The 26,219-nt window shown below is 38.7% G+C and overlaps 1 protein-coding gene across 4 annotated transcripts in view; it reads left to right on the forward strand.

Annotated features, from left to right (window-relative positions):
- PHKB (phosphorylase kinase regulatory subunit beta) overlaps positions 1-26,219 on the forward strand; it is a 194,282-nt gene that overhangs the window by 120,036 nt on the left and 48,027 nt on the right. For all 4 annotated transcript variants that reach the window (XM_059999140.1, XM_059999138.1, XM_059999139.1 and 1 more), the window contains 6 exons: positions 15,065-15,120; positions 15,634-15,727; positions 19,132-19,215; positions 19,927-20,031; positions 21,201-21,283; positions 21,490-21,580. In XM_059999140.1, the coding sequence (XP_059855123.1) occupies positions 15,065-15,120; positions 15,634-15,727; positions 19,132-19,215; positions 19,927-20,031; positions 21,201-21,283; positions 21,490-21,580 (513 nt within the window). The remainder of the gene's footprint in view (positions 1-15,064; positions 15,121-15,633; positions 15,728-19,131; positions 19,216-19,926; positions 20,032-21,200; positions 21,284-21,489; positions 21,581-26,219) is intronic.

The raw sequence follows: 26,219 nt of genomic DNA on the forward strand, positions 1-26,219 counted from the left end.
TTTATGAGCACCTTATTATTTCCTCAATCTTATTTAAAACGTCTTCCGTTGTGGGAGTGTGTGGTTTGGAGAGCAAAAGGGACACTGTAGCATGGTCAGATAACTGAACACCGATTATGACTCTTCTATCATTAATCAGAGACTGAAGAAACTAATAAAGTTAGCCCAAGAATACGAGTTAAAGGTGGCAGTGAAGAATAAATAATAGTATGTAGCAGAGCATGAGCCCTTCCTTGCACTGGGTCAAAATTGTTGAAAGTGGGAGATAGAGTTTTAAATTCTCAGAAGTGTCTGTAAAAATAAAGGTTAAAACTAGGCTAATGGGGCTTCCCTGGTGGCGCAGTGGTTGAGAGTCCGCCTGCTAATGCAGGGGACACGGGTTCGTGCCCTGGTCCGGGAAGATCCTACATGCCACGGAGCAGCTGGGCCCATGAGCCATGGCTGCTGGGCCCGCGCGTCTGGAGCCTGTACTCCGCAATGGGAGAGGCCACAACAGTGAGAGGCCCGCGTACAGCAAAAAAAAACACAAAAAAACAAAACTAGGCTAATGGAGGTTAGGGGATTAAGAGGTACAAACTACTATGTATAAAATAAATAAGCTATAAGGATATATTGTACAGTACAGGGAATATAGCCAATATTTTATAATAACTTTAAATGCAGTATAATCTATTAAAATTTTGAATCACTGTGTTACAAACCTGAAACTAATATAATATCGTAAATCAGCTATACTTGAATAAGAAAAAACTAGACTAATGTATTCTAGTACATGCTGAGATACCTCTAATAATGAATGGATCTTTTCTTTTGAATCCCAGGCATTAACTCACCCAACTCTTTTCCCTCCACCTTTATCCTGTTCTATTTTGATATCCATTCTTTCTTCTATATGTCAACCTCTTTCCCTCTACATACTTCTTCTTCTCAGTCTATAGAGATGTTTAATTGTCCCTGACCTTAAAAAAAAAAAGAAAGAAAGAAAAAAATTCCTCAAGTGTGCCCCCTGTCACGTTCCCTTCTTTCCTTCCCTTTCAAACATCTTAGAAAAATACTTGCACCATCTCCATTTCTTTAGCTTCCAGTCACTCTTTACCCTATGTAGTCTGACTGCTTATACCACCAACCTACTAAAATACATGCAAAAGTTTACTCCTGACCTCCTAATTGATAAATCCATTGATCTTTTTTCAGATTTTAGTCTGTTTGTCCTCAAAGATATTCAGCACCATTGAATACTCCCTTCTCCTTCAAACTTTGTAAAAGCATAGAAGTAATCTTTGATTCCTCCATACCTATGTCACTACTTCTCCCCTTCCCAATCCAGTCATGTCAATTCTATTTCCTAAATACTCCTGAGATCTTTTCACTTGCTCCGTCTTCATTCCAACCACTATCATCTCTCAACTGGAGTGCTCAATGAATCTCCTTGTGTCCACTCTGCCTTCTGCCAATCATGTTTATATAGCAGCCATTACAAGTTAATATATATAAAATGCTTGGGCAGAGCCTGGCCTATAGTAGGTACTATATGTGTATTTATTACTATTGTTCTAAAAATGTAAATTACATTGAGTCTTTCCTTGTTTGAAACCCTTTTAAAAAGTAGCTTTTCGTTCCACTTAGATGAAAGCCAAATGCCTTGTTTCCTTAGAAGGCCCTTTTGAGCCTTAACTGCACCCTCACTTCTTATTCTTTTGCTTGCTTGTTATACTCCACATACACTGGTCTCCTCTTAGTTCCTCAAACTCTTCAAGCCTTTTCTTCTCAGGGCCTTTGCTATTCCTTCTGCCTGAGTGTTTGTTACCAGATCTTGTTCCTTCTTGATATTGAATTCAGTCTCAGATTTAATGACACCCCCCAGGAGAATTATTTTCTGACCATTAATCTAAAGTAGCCCTATCTTCAGTTACTCTATTATATCATCCTTTACGTTTATCCTTTTCATTCTTACAGCTCATATACCTTTTTCTATAAAGTCCTCCTCAATTCTCTGAGACTAAATTAGATGCTCCCTCCCTTGCCCTCAAAGCACCCACCGGTTAATAGCATTGTATTTACTATCCTACTGAACTCCATATATAGTTTGTCTTCTCCGTTCTATGGTGAGTTCCTGAAAAATAGGAATAACATTTCATCTATCTTTCAGCCATCCCTGGTTCCTACCATGATGTTTGGATGAATGAACAGGTGAACAAACCCTGAGCATTTCTAGTACACAGATTTGTTGCATTGTGATCTCATCAATATGGAAGACATTTAGGTTTACTCTGCTAAGAGCGATGGTAGCGTGTGTCCCCCGCAGTCAGGTCCCCGGTGAGAATCTACACTAGAAACAGTTTGGCCTCAACCAGTGAACATGGCTCTATATAGTTAAAAGCTCGTTGGATTCTAGAGCTTGCTGGGTTCCTCTGTAACTGTTCGGTCTCTAACTCAGCAGCTATAAATCTTACCACAGGTTCTCCCTTGCACTGTTTAATTAGCCCAGTCTTTTTGTTCTTGAGAAGAACATCTAGTGCTGAAAGAGAAAGTAGCACAGGTTTTTATACTTTTCCCCCTTCAAAGCCTCTCTTCTTAGGTGGCTTTCACATTGTAATAACTGTACATGTGGCCTGTCCATTCATTTCCACTCATACATGGAGTCGTGCACTTGGCAATTCTCTAGTGTACTGAAAAGTTTACTGTCAAGCTGGTAAGATGAGGCAGTCTGATTTGGTAGAGAGAACACTAGAACAAGTTAGTACAGAGACCTGGATTCTATTTCTGGGTCTGCCACTAACTTGCTCAGGACCTGGACCATTTCCCTTGCCTGTACCTCAGTCTCCTCATCCATCAAGTGGATTACTGATTTTTATCAAGGAAACACATTTTTCAGACAAAATCTTAGGCAGAATTTCAGCATAAAAAATACTTTAAAAGTTGTGCTGCTCTGGCTGAAGTGGAGTCCTCTCATGGACTCCCTCACACCTTTTTTTATAACCTACTCCCAGATGATAAAAATGGCCCCTTCTACATCTGGCATTTCAACTCAGACACCAGAGAAATGATCTAGTCCGTGCAGGCATCCAAAGGAGAAAAACCAAAAACAAGTTGTCTTGCTATAACTTGTTTCCTTTTCCCCCTTGATTCTAAATAGCTGGTTTCCATTTGTCTACTGCTGGAGACCTTTCATTGGTGGTAACCCAACACCTGAGGTCCTTTGAAATGACATGGAAACCCTGAGAGGGAAATGGCTAGATTTTTGGAACCTATACTCCCCTTCTTCTGCCTCTACCTCCCCTATCTCACCCTCATTTTACCAGTCTTTCTCTATGTTGACCACTCTGTTGTGTTTTTATAAGTTTCTCATCATTTGTTCTTCCTGCTGGTTATGATTAAATCTGTGTGAACACCATGAGTCAGGGTTTCTCCACCTGGGCCCATATAATCATTTTAGCATCGTTTCCAGGAAATAAACAAGACCTTTAGCACAGTCATTTCTTTAAGATAAAAATATAGAAACGTTCAGTTACAGCAGTGCTTAGACAGGAGTAAAAACAGTTTAACAAACTAATTTGTTGTGACAAAAGGATGATTAGTATTCTCTTCCAAGATAATTGCAGTCATTGAAAGGACTGCTCTCAAAAACCATTGCCCGATTTATTCATTCAGGCATTTGAAACTGTGTGTCTGAGGTCTGGGAATACTTGTTAAAATTCATTTGTTTTCCTCTTAAATAGAAAGCTTGTATAATCACTAATGCAATGTATAAATACAGGGATCCTAAAGGGCCATTTTCTCCCTGGCCTTCTCTACTCTTAAGCCAAGTTTAGCTTTTTAACCATGCTGTTGTTGGTATTTCCACTTACCACTTTCCTCTGAATCCCTATTCATTTTCTCCAAGTAGCTGCTTTGGCTTGGTTGGAAATGTCAGAATAAGATGCCAGTGTGTTCCAATCAGGATGTGCCTGTGTTCAAACTGCTGTAGCCTGTTACTTGGCTCTTGCAGGAAAAATACTGTGGATATGGTGTCTCCAGTTGGAATTGAGATGTATAAAGCATCTGCCTGGTTTCTTCAGCTAATGAGGTTTTGCTGAAAAAAGAGTGTAATGAAAAAATGCTGGATGTTGGTAGGGCCTACTGATGAAGGCTAATGAGCATAAATGAGTTTCTATAAGGCCCCAGAAGCAGACGCAGAGAATGTTTCAATGCACTGCCCTTGAGGCAAGACCAGCCTTGGGTGGGGTGTGACCCGTTTATTTGTTGGCTTCTTTTTTTCTTTCCTTCTCTCCCTCCTCCTGTGTCCTTCTTTCAGTAAAAGACCTATTCAAGCCAGCCACAGTAGATTATTTTATGCAGCATAGGGCATATTAAAAATAAAGCTACTTAGGGCTTCCCTGGTGGCGCAGTGGTTGAGAGTCCACCTGCCGATGCAGGGGACACGGGTTCGTGCCCCGGTCTGGGAAGATCCCACATGCCGCGGAGCGGCTGGGCCCGTGAGCCATGGCCGCTGGGCGTGTGCGTCCGGAGCCTGTGCTCTACAACGGGAGAGGCCGCAGCAGTGAGAGGCCCGCGTACCGCAAAAAAAAAAAAAAAGAAAAAATAATAAAGCTACTTAGACCAGAGCTTAATACAATGTTGCAAAAATAAGAATTATGAGTTTTACATACTGTATTTATTATTTAATAGAAGAGGTAATTTTTAAATTTAATTGCCAAGAATTTAAGAAATATATTCTATCAAAAAGGAGATAAGAAAATCTGTGTTTTGTAGACACCACTTGGAGTTGAGTTTTCTTTAGACCTGATGTCGAGTGAATGAAGAGTGACTGTTGGTAGAACACAAAGGCTTTTGCTCACCACTCTGCTCCCTGTGACTGTAACCAACTGTGTGTTGGTTAATTTTATGTGTCAACCTGGCTGGGACATGGAGTGCCCAAATATGTGGTCAAACATTATTCTGGATGAGGGTTAAGATGTTTCTGGATGAGATTAACATTCAGATCAGTAGAGTGAGCAGGTCAGATTGCCCTCCCTAATGTGGGTGGGCCTCATCCCAGGAGGCCTGAGTAGAACAAAGAGGCTGACCCTCCCCCAAGTAAGAGAGGATTCTCCCTGCCTGATGGCCTTCAAACTGGGATATTGGCTTTTTTCCTGCCTTTGGACTAGGACTAGGTCTTGAGCCTCCTGGCCTTTGGACTAGAAACTACACTGTCAGCTCTCCTGGGTCTCCAGCTTGCCTACTCACCCTGCAGATTGTGGGATTTGCCAGACTTCTTAATTGCCTGAGTCAGTTCTTTATAGTAAATCTCTTTCTTCTCTTTATACATTCACAAACAAATATGTGTGCGCATGCGTGCGTGGACACACACAAGCACGCACACACACACGCACCCTGTTGGCTCTGTTTCTCTGGAAAACCTGAACTAATACAAACCACAGCAGCAAGCAGCACGTAATTCATGCAATATATACCATGACAGGCACCATAGACTTTAGACTTAGACATATCTGCAGTCAGGTTTAAGTTCTACCACCGACCTTTGACAAATTATTTCACCACTCTTCACTTCAGTTTCCTGATCTTTAAAAATGGGAGTTTTTGTGACAGTACATATGGCAGACTCTTTTTTTTTTTTTTTTTTTTTTGCGGTACGTGGGCCTCTCACTGTTGTGGCCTCTCACGTTCCGGAGCACAGGCTCCAGACGTGCAGCCTCAGCGCCCATGGCTCACGGACCCAGCCGCTCCGCGGCATGTGGGATTTTCCCAGACCGGGGCACGAACCTGTGTCCCCTGCATCGGCAGGCAGACTCTCAACCACTGCGCCACCAGGGAAGCCCTGGCAGACTCTTGAGATATATTAATTCCTTGACATTCTAAACTGGACAACAAAACCAACGTAATCAATAAAATAATAATATAAATCTTATTACTAGGCTGTCATGTTATTTCCATGAATAAGTTATAAATGAACAGAATCTATACATCTTTCTGTGTGCCATTCTCCTAGAAAAGACCCACATGCTTCCTCTGCCCCCTCCCAAAACACTGCCCCCTCCCAAAATCCCATCTTACTGATCTTTTCTGATAACAATCTTCTAGTGCCCCCACATAAGCCAGTGGTAGTAATGCCTCTGAGTGTTTTCGGTTGAGTGGTTGTTCTACTCTTATAAGCAAAATTAAAACCTGATGTTTAATGGTTCCACGATTTAACTATAACCATGTTCAGAGATTTCAGTTGCAAAAGGTTGACTAGCCTTAAATGATAAAAGATGTGAAAAGATGACATTAATAAGTATGGTACATATAAAAAATAAGGGTATACTACACAGTTAAAACAAAATATGAGGGCATGTTCTGTGTACTAATACATGATATATGATTAAGTGGGAAAAAGTGCTGATAGTATGCTACCTTTTGTCTAAAATACGAGAAAGTAAGATTATAGATTCTTGTTTGCTTTTATAGGCAAAAGGAAACTCTGGAAAGGGGCATAAGTAATCATAGTAATTGCCTGGTTGGTAGGTGGTGGGGTGGATGCATGGGCCACAGGTAGGAGAGAAACTTCACTGAAAACTTTTTCATAATTTAAAATTTTTTGAACCATATGAATTAATTGTCTATTAAAATTAAATTGAAAAAAAGAACAAGGGGAAGGAAAACCATTACGGTACATTCACATTTAAATTTCTCTGTGTACCCTTTGAAAGTTGTATTATATTGTTTTATTTATAGCTCCCAGCTGAAAATCTCCTAGCCTTGTTACTTTGACCTGATTTGGATAATTTGAAAACTAGAACCTAGATAGATGTACATGCAGTGTTTTAATTACCATAGTTTTAAATTTTGAGCAAGATGGGTTGCAATATTAATATAGGTAGTGCCCAGCTCACCAGCAAGTTACACTATAAAAGTTTCTCTTCCACCGTTCACTTAAAAATGATTAAGATAGTAAATTTTATGTTATGTGGGGTTTTTTTTTGTTTTTTTTTTTTCGTGGTACGCGGGCCTCTCACTGTTGTGGCCTCTCCCGCTGCGGAGCACAGGCTCCGGACACGCAGGCCCAGCGGCCATGGCTCACGGGCCCAGCCGCTCTGCGGCATGTGGGATCCTCCCGGACTGGGGCACGAACTCACGTCCCCTGCATCGGCGGGCGGACTCCCAACCACTGCGCCACCAGGGAAGCCCATGTTATGTGGTTTTTTATCTCAATTTAAAAAACTGTTAAAAAACCCAATATGACTTTATTCATTTATAGAAATGATAGTGGTTTTTTGTTCTGTTTTTTTTTTTAATTTATTTTTGGCTGCATTGGGTCTTTGTTGCTGCGTGCGGGCTTTCTCTCATTGCGGCGAGCGGGGGCTTCTCATTGCGGTGGCTTCTCTTGTTGCGGAGCACGGGCTCTAGGCATGCAGGCTCAGTAGTTGTGGAGCACGGGCTTAGTTGCTCCGCGGCATGTGGGATCTTCCCAGACCAGGGCTCGAACCCGTGTCCCCTGCATTGGCAGGCGGATTCTTAACCACTGCGCCACCAGGGAAGCCCCCGAAATGAAAGTTTTAAATCAGAATATTTTCAACTACACGTTGTTGGTCCTGAATCATGTAGTTTAAATGACTTGTACAATCCTTAATAGCTTATAAAAATATGTATACTTTTAGTTATGATTCTTTCCCTTTGTTAAAAATATCTTGTTTATATTTGCAAATATTTGTCCTTTATGCTCAAGGAAAAATTTGTATATTGCTAATAAAAATGTAACAATACTTTAAAAAAATATTTTTCTTCCAGACCACCGAATGAGTGCCAACTGCCTTCTTTTGGTATAATGTGCTGTGTACGTGCTAAGTGAGAAAAGAGCATGAGGCATCCGTCAAGGGTGCACTCTGTAATTATACAGACCACTCATAAACATGAAAAAAGCCCTGGCAGAGAGATGGCAAGTGACTCATGCAGACAGCACCTGCTCTTGCTGATAGAGACAGAGACATCTTGGCATCCTGATGTTTGGGGGACTTTATGGAGGAGACTAGGTTGAAAGAGTGGGCCAGGAACTAGATAAGCAGAAAGAAACAGAAAGAACAGTCCAAGTGTAGGACAGAAGACAGAAACTTGAGATGGACATGATGAACTGCTTTTTATTTTTTTAGTGGAGTGTTCTAAGACAAACAGGGAACTGCAGGTAGAAGTGAAGTTGTAAAAGTCCTCAGGAAGTTGGGGCTTTATTTGGGAAACACTGGTTTTGGAGTATAAAAGTGATGTCCTAAACATGACAGAAATATGCCTATTACTCACCTACCCACCCTTCCTCCCATTTCTTCATTCATTCAACAAATATTCTTTCACCACCTCCTTTGTGAAAATCACAGATACAAGAAAATTTCCCTAACCATAAAGTATAGAATATGGGCAAAGGCAAGTGTGAAGCAGAAAGTCCAGAAGGCCTGTAACAGTGATCCAGGATTGTAGTCATGTTACTGGATTGATAAAAGGGCTAATGGTTTTTAAACACTTAAGAGTATTTGCCAAATATTTTATCATTACTCTAAATGGAGTATAACCGTTAAAAATTGTGAAACACTATATTGTACACCTGTAATTTATTTAATATTATACATCAACTATACTTCAATTAAAAAAAGCATGTATATTACATTGAAAAAAAAGAGTATATGCCAGACACTGTTAAATGCTTATATATGTTATGTATTATCCTCATAACCCTATAGACACTTTTATTATCCCAATTTACCCATGAAGAAAGTGAGGCTTAGAGAGGTTAATTAATATAGTCACACAACAAAGAATAATATAAATATCATTTGTTTAGCAGATTAAAGTTTGTAAATATTTTTATAGGCCCTCTTTTGTTTGATCCTCTGCCTATGTGTTAGGCCTCCTAAATAGCATTATTCTCATTTTATAGATAAGCACAGAAGAACATAGAGAAACTTGCCTAGGCAATCATTCATCAGACAGTAAGCACGTACCGTGTGCCAGGCATTCTTCTATGCAATAGACAAGATAGATCAAGTGCTTGTCCTCAGGGAATTGTTTTCTGGTGGGGATGAATAACAGTGAATATATAAGTAAATAATACCAAATAATTTCTGGAGATGACAAGTACTGTGAAGTAGACAAAATAAGGTAAAGTAATAGAGGGGGGCTGGCTACAGTAGAAAATGAAGGCCTTTCTAAGGAAGTGATGATGGTTGAGACCTGTATAACAAGAGGGCCTCATGCAACAATCTGAAGGGAAAACATTCCAAGCAAGAGTACAGTAAGTACAGAGGCCCTGAGATAGGAACACAGTTGTCATTTTCAGTGGAGAGAACCCAGTGTGGCTAAATCATGGTGAAGGAGAGGAGAGAGAATGAGAAAGAAGAAGTAGGCTGGAGCTTGATTATGTAGGGACTTGTGGGCTGTGGTAAACGGTTTGGTTCTTATTCTGTGGGCAATAGGAAGACAGTGGAGAGTTTTAAACAGGGTGTTTGTGTGTATGCATGTTGGCGGGGAGGTGACATGGTCTGATTTACACTTTTTTAAAAAACCATCCTTGTTGCTGTTTGCAGGATAGACTGTGTGAATGGTGGGGTAAGACTGAGGTAGGTAGAACAGTTAGTTGACCAAGTGAAAGATCATGGTGACTTTGAGTAGGGTGGTAGTAACAGTGGAGTTGGAGAAAAGTGGTGTGTTTGAGATGTGCTTTGGAGGTAGAGCCAGTAGGACTTATTGGTGAGTTAGCAGTGCATTAGAGAGTCAGACAGTACACTGTAATGTTTAAGAGATAGATGAGATTGCCCATATTTGGATCCCTACTTTGCCACTTACTAGCTGTATGATGTTTAGATAAGTTTTTTAACCACTCTGCACCTCAGTTTTCTCCTTAGTAAATGAGGATAATTGTAGTAACCTACCTAATAGGGGTGTTTTGATCAGTAAATAATATGACTATACAGTGTTCAATAAGTGTTGTCTTTTTTGTTTGTTTTAGCTGTTACTGGTTATGAGGTTTGAAGGAGAAAGAGGAATCAAGGATAACTTACACATTTTTGGCCAGATCAAATGAGTGCACAGTATTAAAGAGATAAGAAATAGTGGTGTTGGGAAAGCTGGACAGCCTCATGTAAATCAATGAAATTAGAACACTCCCTCACACCAAATACAAAAACTAAAGTCAAAATGTTTTAAAGACGTAAATATAAAACATTACACCATAAAACTCCTAGAAGAGAACATAAGCAAAACATTCTCTGACATAAATCATAGCAATATTTTCTTAAATCAGTCTCACAAAGCAAAAGAAATAAAAGCAAAAATAAACAAATGGGACCTAATCAAACTTGAAAGCTTTTGCACAGCAAAGGAAAGCACAAACAAAACAAAAAGACAACCTATGGAATGCGAGAAAATACTTGCAAACAATGCAACCGACAAGGGGTTAATTTCCAAAATATACAAACAGCTGATACAACTCAATAAAAAAAAATACAAACAGCCCAACCAAAAAATGGGCAAAAGGCTGAATAGACATTTCTCCAAAGAAGATATACAGGTAGCCAACAGGCACATGAAAATATGCTCAACTTTGCTAATTATTAGAGAATAACCATCATCAAAAAGTCTACAAATAATAAATGCTGGAGAGGGTGTGGAGAAAAGGGAACCCTCCTACGCTCTTGGTGGGAATGTAAACTGATACAGCCACTATGGAGAACACTATGGAGGTTCGTTAAAACACTAAAAATAGAGTTACCATATGATCCAGCCAATCCCACTCCTGGGTATATATTTTGGAAAAGACAAGAATTCTAATTCGAAAAGATGCATGTACCCCAGTGTTCACTGCAGCACTATTTACAGTAGCCAAGACATGGATGCAACCTAAATGTGCATCGACAGATGAATTGATAAAGAAGATGTGGTACCTATATACAGTGGAATATTACTCAGCCATAAAAACATTGTAATATTGCAATTTGCAGCAACATGGATAGACCTAGAGAATATCATACTAAGTGACGTACGTCAGACAGAGAAAGAGAAATATTATATGATATCATTTATATGTGGAATCTAAAAAATTATACAAATGACTCTATATACAAAACAGAAGTAGACTCACAGACAGAAAACAAACTTACGGTTACCAAAGGGGAAAGAGGGAGTGGAACGATAAATTAGGAGTATGGGATTAACAGATACAAACTACTATACATAAAATAGATAAGCAAAAAGATTTACTCTACAGCACAGGGAACTATATTCAATATCTTGTAAAGACCTATAATGGAAAATAATAAATATATATATATATGTATAACTGAATCACTTTGTGGTACACCTGAAGCTAACACAATATTGTAAATCAACTATACTTCAATTAAAAAATAAAATTTAGGGCTTCCCTGGTGGCACAGTGGTTGAGAGTCTGCCTGCTGATGCAGGGGACAGGGGTTTGTGCCCCGGTCCGGGAAGATCCCACATGCCGCAGAGCGGCTGGGCCTGTGAGCCATGACCGCTGGGCCTGCGCATCCGGAGCCTGTGCTCCGCAACAGGAGAGGCCACAACAGTGAGAGGCCCACATACCGCAAAAAAAAAAAAAGAAAGAAAGAAAAAAATAAAATTTAAAAAAGAGAGATAAGACATACTTTAAGGGTGAGTGAATTTAAGGATGGAAATCAGTAGTTCAGTTTTGTCCATGGTAAGTTTAAGGCTCCTATTAGATAACCAGGATCATGGGATAGGAAGTGACAAGAATGGAACTTGTTTTGTGGGTATTTCACTTCTAAAACTTGCCCTCTTTCCACTCTTTGAGAGGCAGAGTAAGTGAGTGATTATGAGCACAGACTCTGCAGTTAGACTGCCTGAATCTGAATTCTAGCTCTGCTATTTACTAGCTTTATGACCTTGGATTAGTTACTTAAACTTTCTGTGCCTCATTTTTGTTACCTGTAAAATGGGATGATGGTTTGTTAAAGCACTTAGATCAGTGCCTCCTCACACACAGAATGTACGATGTTCTGTAAAGTGATTGTTGCTATTGTTGTTACTTTTCAATCCTGAATGTTGCTATAGAAATGAAATGAGAAGAAGATTCAAGCAATGTATTTTATGAAGGAAGGATTAACAGGATTTGGGTGACAAATTGGATATTGAGGGTAAAAGAGAGGAGTCAAAGGTGGTTCAGAGGTTCTGAGCTAGAGTGAGTCTATTTGAGGTAGAGTAGGATTGATAAGGAGTTGAGTTTTAGACCTATTAACTTTGAAAATAGCCAAAAGAAAATGTCCAGAAAGCAGTTAAAAATGTGGGAACTAGATAGAACTCAAGAGAAAGTTCAAGACTAGAAATATAGATATGGAATCATCTGCTTAGAAGTGATAATGAAAGATACCAGAGTGAATGAGTTTGGTAAGAGAGAAAGAGAAAGAAGTGAGATGAATAGAAGAACAAGGACTTAAAGGGTAAGGATTTCCATCTCAAAGGCAAAGCAGGATAGATGGCAGAGTACAGAACTAACAGAGACAAGGAAAGTAAGGAAATAGTGGTAGTCTATGTTTGAGAAATAAAGGGAGGGAAAACTGGGAAGGTGGTAAGTCATCTGAGGATTTCTTTGAAAAGATGTTTGGAATTATTTGGTGAAGAACTAGTCATAAAAATGGGATAGTGGATGGTCCTAATGTCTTAGAATGGTGGAAAACATTCTAGGGCAACATAGATGTTACAGCAAATCTCAACAAGGAAGAGAAAGCAGCTGCCCTAGGATAGGTGTGAAAACTGTAAGTACAGCTGCAGGAAATATTCGTGCCCTTTATTGTTACTATGTTTCAAATACTGTACTTGGCACTTTGTTCTCCCTGAATCCTCAGGATTCTCCGAAATATTGGAAACCACCTAAATGTTATCAAAATAAACATGGCTTGAATAAATTATGGCACATCCATATAATGTAATGTCTTTCAGCCATTTTTTTTAAACCAGGTAGATCTATACTGGCAAAGGAAGATATCAGTGGGATACTTTTCTGTGATAATAAACACGTTTGAAAACTTATCTATCTATTGCAATAGACTAAACTCAAGGATGGGCACTGGGTTGTATTCATCTTGTAATATCAGAGTCTAGCGTGGATTCTTGTATGTCTTAACTGTTGGTCAAATGAATAAGTGCATACATGCTTATAAAATGTAGAGCACTAGTACCACACTGGGCTTGAGTGTGTGTGTGTGTGTGTGCGCGTGCGCACGTGTGTACTTTGTGAACCTAAAAGCAGAAAATATTATAATATTATTAAGGAAAATACCATTCAGAAATAGGAGGTATTACTTATTATTAGGCAGTTTTCAGAGAGACTTCATTGGTTTAGACAGTAATTTTGGAGGTTTGAAGAAAATTATGAAAATAGAGAAAAGATAGTTCCAACTTTGTCAGTGAAAGGAAGAAAATTGTTGGGGTGGGACCGGCCACGCACAATTCTTTCTGTGGGTGGAAATGGGGTGAAGCGTCCCGCTTGGGCTGGTGTTAAAGGCCTGAGTTCATTATGGTAGATGGTTATTGAACTGGAACTTTCCTAAATGCTGACTTTTCAAATGAAAGAGTTCTTCAACCATCGAATAGTCTCCTAATCAGATGCTCACTATGATTCAACATGTGTAGTGGGCATTTTAGATCTGAGTGCTCTGTCATACAAATAGAAACAACATTGTCTTAAACAGGCCTGTGATTCAAAACGAAGAAACCAGTTTACCAATTAGGATCTGTAAGCGGCCTTATTTATTGTTAGTGGAATAACATCTGCATTCTAATATATGTATTCACTTGCTTTTTATTTAAAAACTCTAATTGCCCTGAAGATTATAGATAATGGCCCGCTCTAAGGTTACTTCTTTTGATGAATGGGAGATTTCATCCACGAAAAATGAAGCTTAATGTTTTCATTTGTTAGAAATCTTGACGAGACTCTGAATAATTACTTTTTCTCATCCTTTTGAGTAACATCAACTTTTAAAGTCTTTATCAAATAAAAATAGAATTTATAGCATTTTTAATGTCTATTTATTTCTGTGAGGTTGTTCCATCATATTTTTCCTTATATATTCATTTAAATCACATTGAAGACTGCCTGAAATGGCATTTTCACGATAATTCTGGGAACCATCCTTTGTATGTTACTTACTGCTGATATATGTATTCTGGTATTTCTTGCCTTCTATCATACATAAATTCTACTGGCATATTAAATACCATAGAGAGGAACTGACTGATAGTAAATCAAATGTTTTACAGCATACTATTGGGAATGTTGGATTCATTACTATGAAGAAATTATATTTGATCACGATTTTCAGAGCTTCCTAATACTGTAATTTATTGGTGCTTCTTAATGTTCTGTGTTAGTTATATACAAGCTCAAAATTGGATTCATTTTAGCTATGCATAATATATGCTATAGTGAATCTTTTCCACACACACAAAAAGTAGCAAATATCCAACACTATGTTTGATTAGAACTATTAAGCCCAACAGCTTGTATTTAACTAACACGGTGGTAATTATATAGTCAACTGGGTAGTTCATTCTCTACCGTAGAAGCTATATATTAGAATAAAGCTATTTTGGTGTATCAGGTGCCAAAGGAAAATTGGCTAACCAGAAAGGGAATAGCTTTATGTGGTGAAGATGTCAAATGAACAGTTTTAACTCACAGTCATTTTTTTAGAGAATACGTAAGTTAGGTTTTTATTTTTAGTTCCCACTCTTCCCTTCATAGTTAAATGACGGAAAATGACTCTCGGTCCCCAAACTACTCTTATGCATCGTTCAAAATAGCCCTGACAGACTAGCCCCTCCAGTAGTGGTGAGATTTATGGCTTTCCATTCCTTGGTGTTCCATTACTCTGTCTACACCATCAAATTGATTAGTAGGCAGTGGAGAGCAAGGAAAGAGAGGCAACTGCTTAGAGCCAGCTGGTGTCCATCATCTTAATGAACTGCTCAGAGATGGTTACTATTGTCCTTGATTCTCATTATAGTTGATGATGACCAGATCTTTTAAAATGTTTCCCCCCTCCCTTATTCTGTATTACAGGGCCCACTGGAAAATGATTTGGTTGTTTATGTAGCGCTCATAGCAGAAAGCCAACGGTATGAAATCCAGATGGGTGGCGTGTTCTTTTGAGGGGGAGGGAAGGGGATTGATTGCTTTAGGCTTATAATACTGAGTGTGGTGGTAGAAATTAACTTCATAGACCCCTTCACAGGGTTTCAAGGATGTCACTAATGTCACTTTAAGTGCCAGAATAACATTCTTTTCATGTTTAAAAATAATTTTGCTTTAGTTGGTGTTAATATTAATTAAAGTCTGTGACCAGTGCCAGTGTTGCCTGGTGTGTAGTTTTGAGAAATTAATGCAAACAGATTATGGGGATCCCCCAAGTTAGTGCTTACCTCTCTGGCAGCCCCCAAAGCTCACAGCTGATGCTTTGTGAAGAACCCAAGAGGGCTCTGGATTCCAGTGCAGATGACATATTGCTGACATTAACAAATGAATAATGTGCTCCAAACTAGCATAGTCTTTCCCCTTTTCTCCTCCTCCTTCACCATTGTCCATATAAATGCATTACTGAAAATGTCTCTTTTTTTCCCTGTGTTTTTTAGCCTTCAGGTTTTCCTCAACACATATGGTATTCAGACTCAAACTCCTCAACAGGTAGAACCCATTCAGATCTGGGCCCAGCAGGAGCTCGTGAAAGTAAGTGATTCTGCTTCTTTACTGTCTCCTTTATGTAGGTACTAGAGCATGATGATTAGACTTAGTTTATAGTCAAGAAGCATATTTAAAAATCCAATTCTGAGATAGGGTCATTGATCCAAAGTCTTTCTGATTAAGCTGAGAGACCCACTTTATCAGACACTGTTACTGAAACACAACTGCATTGTGTGTGTGCGTTATATTCATAGGTCTTGTTAATTTCTGCTCCTTGCTAAAGTCTATTACAAACCTGGACTGACCACTTAAATAACAAATCAGCCTTAATTTTAGTAGTGGTGTATAAAATTAACCTTTACATTTGATTTATTTTCCCTTTTATTAACAATTAAAGAAATCTTCTCACCTAAATATTGTTGGTAATAACTACTTCCCTTTTTCTCTTGCCTTACTATTTGGAGTCTGAAGTAATTCCTACCCTCTTTGGTTTGCTGGGTCTCAAAATAATTATAAAGTGACATCTGAATTTATATTTGATGCAGTTACATACCTATTAGATTGGATTAAAAGATGACTTTTGAGGCCTTTTGTATGCACTGCCCTGCAGCATATGCCTGAGTTTAGGAATATTACTGCTCATTAGGGATGGGAAATTGTTGATCTCCACTAATTATTTTTAAACCACTGTTTTTATTTGGTAATCATTAAAAACAGTACAGGAATGGGACTTCCCTGGTGGTCCAGTGATTGGGACTTTGCACTTCCAATGCAGGGGGCGCAGGTTTGATCCCTGGTCTCGGGGACTAAGATCCCATATGCCGCCTGGCCAAAAAAAACAGTGTTTGTTTTTGGTGTTTGGTGGAAATGTTTAGAATAGTCTCTCTCAAGTGATCAAGATTGATTGAGTCAGTTAAGCTGATAAAAATGTTTTTTATTAAAACCTTGATGTTACAACAAAGAATAAAAGCTCAGAGAAGTGAGGTGCACATTGCAGGGAAAATGCAAGGCCCCAGAGTTGTTGCTAATCAGACTGGACTTCATGCATTGACAACAAAACCAGAACCTGGGTGTTAGGTCACCCAGAGCACCAGCTCTTCAAAAGTCCTTAACAAATTAGAGCTCTTTTCTCCCCCTCGATTAAAGAGACATGGCTAAAAATGCAAGGAACCCTGGAGTAGGTAACACTTTAAAATCACACTACAAAGTAAACGATGGAAAGCTAGGTTTCATTGTAGAAGAGGCTAAATGAGGCCAAGAGGGAAGTAAGGATCCACAAGGCAAGGAGAGGAGGCTGTATGGAATGGCAGAAAATCTAAGGTTGTAACACTGTGCACTTATCGTTCAGGTGCAGGCTGTATTTGCTGATACACTTTTATGGCCTCTCACTGAAAGCTCCAGAGAATGGTAACAAAGGTTATTATTCTTTGATAAACATGCTCTCAAAACAAATTAACCTGAATCTGTATCTTCAGGCCTAATGTATATTAGCACCTCTTTCTGGGAGCATCTGTACTCTACCAGACAACATACAATCAAGACTTAAGAGACCAACATGGCTCCAAATAACTTGAATGTGGCATTTTATTCATTCATTCATTCATCGTAACACCTGTTCTGTGCAGAGTACTGTGTGGAGCACACAGATAAAATGACTCTGTCCCTGTTCTCAGTTAGTGACCTCTGGGTCTGTTGGGATGACAGAAAAATAGTTAATGACAATCCACTTTGATCGGTGCTATGACAGATGTTAGTGCAAGGTGCTGAGGAGTCACAGAGGTGGTAGGAAGCATTCTGTTACAAAGTGAAGACTTATAACAGGTCCTGACTTATTTTATACTTTGTTGTTTTAAAGATGGCATTAACGCATGATTTACAATTTGGGTGTGTGTTGTGGCTAAAAAGACAGATATGTGACCAGGAGCCCAGCTTCTCTGTGCACGTGTCAGGATGGAAAATTCTCTGTGGCTACAGCCTCTGTGTTTCAAGCTAGCTGCATTTTGGGATTCACCCTCTAAGATATACTGCCGACTACATTGTTTCTTATAGTCTACCTTTTAAAAGTGAAAATGTTCCCTCAAATCTTAGTTAATACACATATTCTTATGCCAGTGGCTGCTTATTCTCTTCTGAGAAGTTGCACCCTCCTTCAGCCCACTGAAGAGGGTGTGAGGGCAGACAGCTGAGGGTAAGGCTTTCACTGTGTGTGGTTAATGTTTCATAATGTGGTAACTGTGGTTTGATTTGCCTCATGGGAGATCTGAATACACTGCAGATGTAGAATGAAGTATTTCTGTACTTCCAGGTGGTTTGGTCCCTGCTATGTGTTTCAGAGCATTAAATGGTGTGAATGTGTACAATGTAGGGACGGTATTATCCGTACCCTAGAATTCAGTGAGCATTCTGCATCTGATTACTTAATTGTCATAGACCTTATTTCTGGAGGGTGACCAACCTGGCAGTATGTTTGAAAGAGAATGTATATTCTCTTTGATTCATCAAGTCTAAGAAATTATCCTGAAGAAGTAATCGTATACTGTCCAAAATTGGTTACAGAATTGGTTTTGAAATAACTAAAAATTGGGAGCTACCTTCATCAGGGGATCCATGTTAAATAGGGTAAGGAGACTTCTTGATTGGATTAAGTGCTCTGGCACTAATTAACCCCTAGTTCATTCCAAGTTTATCTGTTTTTACTTTGTAGAAAAACAATATTAAGTTTAAAAAAATGGAACACCAGATTATATAGTATATGAACCCATTTATGTAAATATATATACATGTATGTGTGTATGTGATATGGGTATTTATCTATGCACTGTTAAAAATCTATAACCCTATCTTATGCTTCTGGTGTTTTTAGGGATCACACAATAAATTACACTCCTTTTAACACATACCAAAGTGAAATAGTTGTTGCCTAAGGGGTTACGAGAGTAACAGGACCATTCACTTGTAGCATGTGGATTAAATTTTTCATAAAATTCATATAATCGGAAAAATCAGTAAAGACATTTCCATGTTGGTGGGAAATACTTGAAGGTGGGAATCTGGTCGAAGTTATGTGGCCCTGTTTTTTAAAACTTTAAAGAGCCAAAATTTTTATCACAGAGGAAGCATTTGTTTCTCTGTGTGCTTGTATGAATCAGATAGAGCCATGCAAGTTATAAATTCATGACATGACAGTGTAAGAACAATGTCAAATTTTAGAATGTTGCTAAATGGATCTGCAAAAGTTTTGCTCTCAAATCTGCCAGTGCCCCAGAATCTAAGTTGATGTCATTAGCTGGCTTGTTTTCCTACAAGTCCATTGAATAAAGTTTCCCTGGCCTCTTTTTCTCTGGAGAAATCAGAAATTAGCAGGGCATTAGTCGAGGGGGGGAAAGGGGGCAAAAAAGGAAAAGCATGAATTTTTGTCTGGCTCTGATTTACACAGTTGTGTCTTACAGGCTTATTTCCATCTGGGGATCAATGAAAAATTAGGACTCTGCGGAAGGCCAGATAGGCCCATTGGCTGCCTCGGTACATCAAAGGTACTCATGAAATTTCCTTGGAGAGCAGTGTTCAGATTGTAATACCACAGACGGGAATGATGTTTGACCTGCTATGCATCCATTCTCACATTTCATCATATACTTGGGCTAATTATCTGAATTATTATTTTCTACAAGTAAATATCAATAATTAGTTTGGGGGCTTCCCTGGTGGTGCAGTGGTTGAGAGTCCGCCTGACGATGCAGGGGACACGGGTTTGTGCCCCGGTCCAGAAAGATCCCACATGCCGCGGAGCGGCTAGGCCCATGAGCCATGGCCGCTGAGCCTGCGCGTCCTGAGCTTGTACTCCTCAACGGGAGAGGCCACAACAGTGAGAGGCCCGCGTACCGCAAAAAAAAAAAAAAATTAGTTTTGTGTGATACCACGAACTCTTCTAAAAATAGATAAGCATCTCACTGCTCTTTTGTTTCTGAGCCTTGTAAGATACCTGATTATAGTAGTATTTACTCAGACGGAGGCTTTTTCCCTTATAGTAGAGGCGGACTACTTTATTAGCATACTGAGTCAATCAAGAAGCTGTACCTTCTTAACATTATGTAGATTTATAAGATTATTTTGTTTGCTTATTCAGAATTAAACATCAGTTTTAATTTTTATTAGGACTTATAGTACTGTACCTTTGCCTTTGGTCTGTTTTATTTGTTTGTTTGTTTATATTTTTTCTTTTTTTAAAAATTTATCCTTTACAGATTTATCGCATTCTAGGAAAGACTGTGGTTTGTTACCCTATCATCTTTGACCTAAGTGATTTCTACATGTCTCAAGATGTTTTACTGCTGATAGATGACATAAAGGTAGCTTCAGAACACCTTTTAATTGAAATGGGATGACTTTGTTTCTAGTGATTTCTATCGTATGTTGTTAAATTAAGTGCTCCTGGGTCTATGATACTGGGTTAATACAGTATCAAATATGAAAGTAAAACAACATCTGCATAGCTTTGGGGAGTTAAATTACTTGCAGCATTAGAATAATAGATGTATTCTGTTTTATATAAAGTTGTATGACTTTACTTGTCTACCTTCTACAAATGGAACTAAAGGGTATATACTGTAGTTGTAAAAGCAGAGGGGGAACTTTTTTGGAAACGATGTTCATACGATAGTAAGTTTATCACTTTTTGAACAAAAGTTGAGTTACCAAAATGATTTTATTTATGAAGAATTTCAAGTAAAACCTCACCTAACTCATTATACCCACTCAGTTAAAATCTCCTCCACTCCCTTTTCCATTTACAGAGTAGAAAAGCTTAGGGTCATGGCCCAGAGCATGAAGTCTGGAGCCAGATTTCATTTGTTAAAATCTTGACTCTACTGTTTACCAGCTCTGTGATCTTGGGCAAGTTAGTTAACTTCTCTGTGTCCCTGTTTTCTCATCTGTATAACTGAATAGAGCTGTCCTGAGGATTAGGAGTTCATATATGCAAAGCCCTCAGAATAGTGCCTGGCACATAGTGAAGTGTTAATGTATGTCTTTGATGGGATGATGATTATGATGATGATGATGATAATGATAATAGAAATTGAGTCAAATAAAGAACTCTTCATGTTTCCAATGGTCTGTATAGATTCACCCCAATCTCTTCTACCGGCTGTAATATAAATCTACAGTAACGTGGAGTGAGAATTAATCTTCTGGATGATAACCCTGGGTTGATTTTCCTTCCTTGGGACCATTCTCGAACTGTATTTATTAGGCCTCAAAAAAGGAGTGGGGGGCGGTGCAGCCTTAAAACATGTGTGATCTGTTTTTAAGAACGAAGTTTAAAATCAGAATGGTTTCTAGCTTAACTTGTATGTATTAGAACATTTCTACCCCTAAGTAGTCTATCTTATCCAGGGTTTGATTATAAATTATCTTGATATAGAATAGTTTTGTTGGCTCTTTGCCACTAATGGTTAAGCATCCTGATCAGCTCAGATACTGTGCCATTACATCCTGCCTCATTCTTATGTTTTAATAGAATGCACTACAGTTTATTAAGCAATACTGGAAAATGCATGGACATCCACTTTTCCTTGTTCTCATCCGGGAAGACAATATAAGGTAGGTGGCTGAAAGAGTTGAGGCGCATGCATCTCATCACCATTAACACTGTGAACCCTTTGGAAGCAGGGCCTCCTTGTATTTTTATATCCATCTCAGCGTGTGACAGAGTGTTTTGCGTGTGTAAAGGGTACTTAGTACTAGATAATTAATTTCTCATTCTGTTGTTAATATACACATTTTGTTTATCTGTTTATATTTTTCAGAGGTAGCCGATTCAATCCCATACTAGATATGCTGGCAGCTTTTAAGAACGGAGTGGTTGGAGGAGTCAAAGTTCACGTTGATCGTCTACAGGTAGTCTTCTGAATTTCAGTGTTTCTGTTTCCAGCACAATTAGTCCACAGATACAGCTATGTTTCTTAATTATATTCTGTGGAAGGTTTTTGTCTGAAGGTTTTATTCTCTGTCTACCTTCCCGTTCCTATTGCCATCACCCCATTTATCTGATCCCTCCAATCTGATGCTTGAGCAATTGCAGTGGTTTCCCACCAGAATTTCAGACTTTAAGAGATCATCTCTGACCTCAGTTTTGCATTTGAGGAAGGTGGGGTCCAGAGTGGTGAAGTGACCTGCTGTATAAGCTCAGGTTCTTTGACTCCCTGGTCCAGTGCTCTGTTCCCTACCACACAGTGACATCCAACCTGGAGATAATTCTTGTTCCATTCAGAATTTTACAGCATTATTTTCATAGCTCCTAAATAACAGAAGCCCTTTGTGGTTCCCTATAACCATAGCAGCCTCTCTGCCCACAATGATCTCCTACTAAACATTCTTTCTGCTTCAGCCAATACAGATTACTTACTGTGTTCTCAAATTTGTGAGGTTCTGCCCCTTTCTGCTCACTCCATTTCCTCTGCCTGGAGTAGCTTTCCTTCTTTCAACATCACTGGGCTTTGAAGTCTTACCAAACTTTAAAGACCAGTTCTGCAGAATCACTCAGACCAGAAATGATACTTTTCTCTTTTAATATCCTTTTATGACCTTTAACATAAACTATTCAAATTGTAGTCCATTATCAACTTATTTCCTTTAAAAAGTTGTGATCATTTCATAGTCTTTTATGTAGTAGATACTCAATATTGAGTAAGAAAGAGGAAAATTTATAAAGAGGGACCTGTGTAGGTAATGTGGTAAATGGCATGTTTACATAATCATTCACTGGTGCTTGTATTGGCTTGGCCAAAAAGTTCATTCGGGTTTTTCCATAAGATATTACAGAAACGAACTTTTTGGCCAACCTAATATTTTGCATACTTGATTGATTTTTACCTAAGTTTTTATCTTTTCCCCTTATTTTTTATTCTTTTGTCTTTTTGTAATGCTTCACGGGGGAATTTCTTTGTTATTTATCATGTAGCTCCTCTGTTGAGTTTTGTGTTTTGCTGTCATGTTTTTAATTTTCCCTTTCATACTATCTTGTCCTTTCTTTCCTGGGTATTATATGTTGTCTTATCCTTCTGAGAACATTAACTAGAGAGCTTTGGAAATTTTTCCTTTCTACATTATCTCTTTCAGGTTTTTTTTCTCTGTTTTGGGGGGCTCATTCTTTCATGTTGGAGACATTTGTCAGATGTCTGGTAATCTTTAGCTATCCCTTCATTTTTAAGAGTGAAAGAATAAAAACTACATTGGAAGCTGTGTGTTTGGGAAAAAGGATCGTTGTCATGATGAATTTACTTGTAAGGTAGTCTGGTGGCAAAGGCCCTTTTTTGCTGGGGAAAACCCAGATGCCAATATCTGGAGATTTTTCTCTCTTCTGCTCTTCAGTTTCCCCGGAAAATAAACATCTAGCCTTCTGCTTGAAGGACATACATTTTGCTTCCATGTACTGAGAGCAGGGTTGGGGAGGGGAGTCAGGGATTTTGCACTGTGCTGTATATTATCAGAAACATCTCTCGTTGGGACAGCTGTTTAATAAGTTGTCTCTCTCTACCGATGCAGATTCAGAAGACAATAAAATAGTACATTATCAAATTGTCCAGGATACTTACAACAGCACAGATTATTTTCACATACACAGCACAAGTGGCTTAATTCTGACAGTACAGATGCTGGACCACGAGTTCGTGCAACACTGCACTTTGAAAGTCAGAGAAACGGATAATAGCTTCCCATCACTAAGCAACGAAGTCTTTGTTTATATCTACAACATGGACTAAAATGACAGCTCTCCAATTTTTAATCAGCTCATTTATGAGTCTTTCACTTAATGCATTGTTTAATCTTTATTTATTTATTTTTACATCTTTACTGGAGTATAATTGCTTTACAATGGTGTGTTAGTTTCTGCTTTATAACAAAGTGAATCAGTTATACATATACATATGTTCCCATATCTCTTCCCTCTTACGTCTCCCTCCCTCCCACCCTCCCTATCCCACCCCTCTAGGTGGTCACAAAGCACCGAACTGATCTCCCTGGGCTATGCGGCTGCTTCCCACTAGGTATCTGTTTTATGTTTGGTAGTGTATATATGTCCATATGTCACCCTCTCACTTTGTCACAGCTTACCCTTCCCCCTCTCCATATCCTCAAGTCCATTCTCTAGTAGGTCTGTATCTTTATTCCTGTCTTACCCCTAGGTTCTTCATGACACTTTTTTTTCTTAGATTCCATATATATGTGTTAACATACGGTATTTGTCTTTCTCTTTCTGACTTACTTCACTCTGTATGCCAGACTCTAGGTCCATCCACCTCACTACAAATAACTCAGTTTCGTTTCTTTTTATGACTGACTAATATTCCATTGTATATATGTGCCACATCTTCTTTATCCATTCGTCTGTTGATGGACACTTAGGTTGTTTCCATGTCCTGGCTATTGTAAATAGAGCTGCAATGAACATTTTGGTACATGACTCTTTTTGAATTATGGTTTTCTCAGGGTATATGCCCAGTAGTGGGATTGCTGGGTCATATGGTAGTTCTATTTGTAGTTTTTTAAGGAACCTCCATACTGTTCTCCATAGTGGCTGTATCAATTTACATTCCCACCAGCAGTGCAAGAGGGTTCCCTTTTCTCCACACCCTCTCCAGCGTTTATTGTTTGTAGATTTTTTGATGATGGCCATTCTAACCAGTGTGAGATGATATCTCACTGTAGTTTTGATTTGCATTTCTCTAATGATTAATGATGTTCAGCATTCTTTCATGTGTTTGTTGGCAATCTGTATATCTTTGGAGAAATGTCTGTTTAGGTCTTCTGCCCATTTTTGGATTGGGTTGTTTGTTTTTTGTTACTGAGCTGCATGAGCTGCTTGTAAATTTTGGAGATTAATCCTTTGACATTTGCTTCATTTGCAAATATTTTCTCCCATTCTGAGGGTTGTCTTTTGGTCTTGTTTATGGTTTCCTTTGCTGTGCAAAAGCTTTGAAGTTTCATTAGGTCCCATTTGTTTATTTTTCTTTTTATTTCCATTTTTCTAGGAGGTGGGTCAAAAAGGATCTTGCTGTGATTTATGTCATAGAGTGCTCTGCCTATGTTTTCCTCTAAGAGTTTGATAGTTTCTGGCCTTACATTTAGGTCTTTAATCCATTTTGAGCTTATTTTTGTGTATGGTGTTAGGGAGTGTTCTAATCTCATACTTTTACATGTAGCTGTCCAGTTTTCCCAGCACCACTTATTGAAGACGCTGTCCTTTCTCCACTGTACATCCTGCCTCCTTTATCAAAGATAAGGTGACCATATGTGCATTGGTTTATCTCTGGGCTTTCTATCCTGTTCCATTGATCTATATTTCTGGTTTTGTGCGAGTACCATACTGTCTTGATTACTGTAGCTGTGTAGTATAGTCTGAGGTCAGGGAGCCTGATTCCTCCAGCTCCGTTTTTCGTTCTAAAGATTGCTTTGGCTCTTCGGGGTCTTCTGTGTTTCCATACAAATGGTGAAATTTTTTGTTCTAGTTCTGTGAAAAATGCCAGTGGTAGTTTGATACGGATTGCATTGAATCTGTAGATGGCTTTGGGTAGTCTAGTCATTTTCACAGTGTTGATTCTTCCAATCCAAGAATATGGTATATCTCTACATCTATTTGTATCATCTTTAATTTTTTTCATCAGTGTCTTATAATTTTCTGCATACAGGTCTTTTGTCTCCTTAGGTAGGTTTATTCCTAGCTATTTTATTCTTTTTGTTGCAGGGGTAAATGGAAGTGGTTTCTTGATTTCACTTTCAGATTTTTCATCATTAGTGTATAGGAATGCCAGAGATTTCTGTGCATTAATTTTGTATCCTGATACTTTACCAGATTTATTGATTAGCTCCAGTAGTTTTCTGGTAGCATCTTTAGGATTCTCTATGTATAGTATCATGTCATCTGCAAACAGTGACAGCTTTACTTCTTCTTTTCTGATTTGGATTGCTTTTATTTCCTTTTCTTCTCTGATTGCTGTGGCTAAAACTTCCAAAACTATGTTGAATAACAGTGGTGAGAGTGGGCAACCTTGTCTTGTTCCTGATCTTAGCGGAAATGCTTTCAGATTTTCACCATTGAGGACGATGTTGGCTGTGGGTTTGTCATATATGGCCTTTATTATGTTGAGGAAAGTTCCCTCTATGCCTACTTTCTGCAGAGTTTTTATCATAAATGGTGTTGAATTTTGTCGAAAGCTTTCTCTGCATCTATTGAGAGGACCATATGGTTTTTCTCCTTCCGTTTGTTAATATGGTGTATCATGTTGATTGATTTCCGTATATTGAAGAATCCTTGCATTCCTGGAATAAACCCCACTTGATCATGGTGTATGATCCTTTTAACGTGCTGTTGGATCCTGTTTGCTAGTATTTTGTTGAGGATTTTTGCATCTATGTTCATCAGTGATATTGACCTGTAGTTTTCTTTCTTTGTGACACCCTTGTCTGGTTTTGGTATCAGGGTGATGGTGGCCTCGTAGAATGAGTTGGGGAGTGTTCCTCCCTCTGCTATATTTTG

Source organism: Delphinus delphis, chromosome 20 (genome assembly GCF_949987515.2).
Source record: "Delphinus delphis chromosome 20, mDelDel1.2, whole genome shotgun sequence".
Lineage (NCBI taxonomy): Eukaryota > Metazoa > Chordata > Mammalia > Artiodactyla > Delphinidae > Delphinus > Delphinus delphis.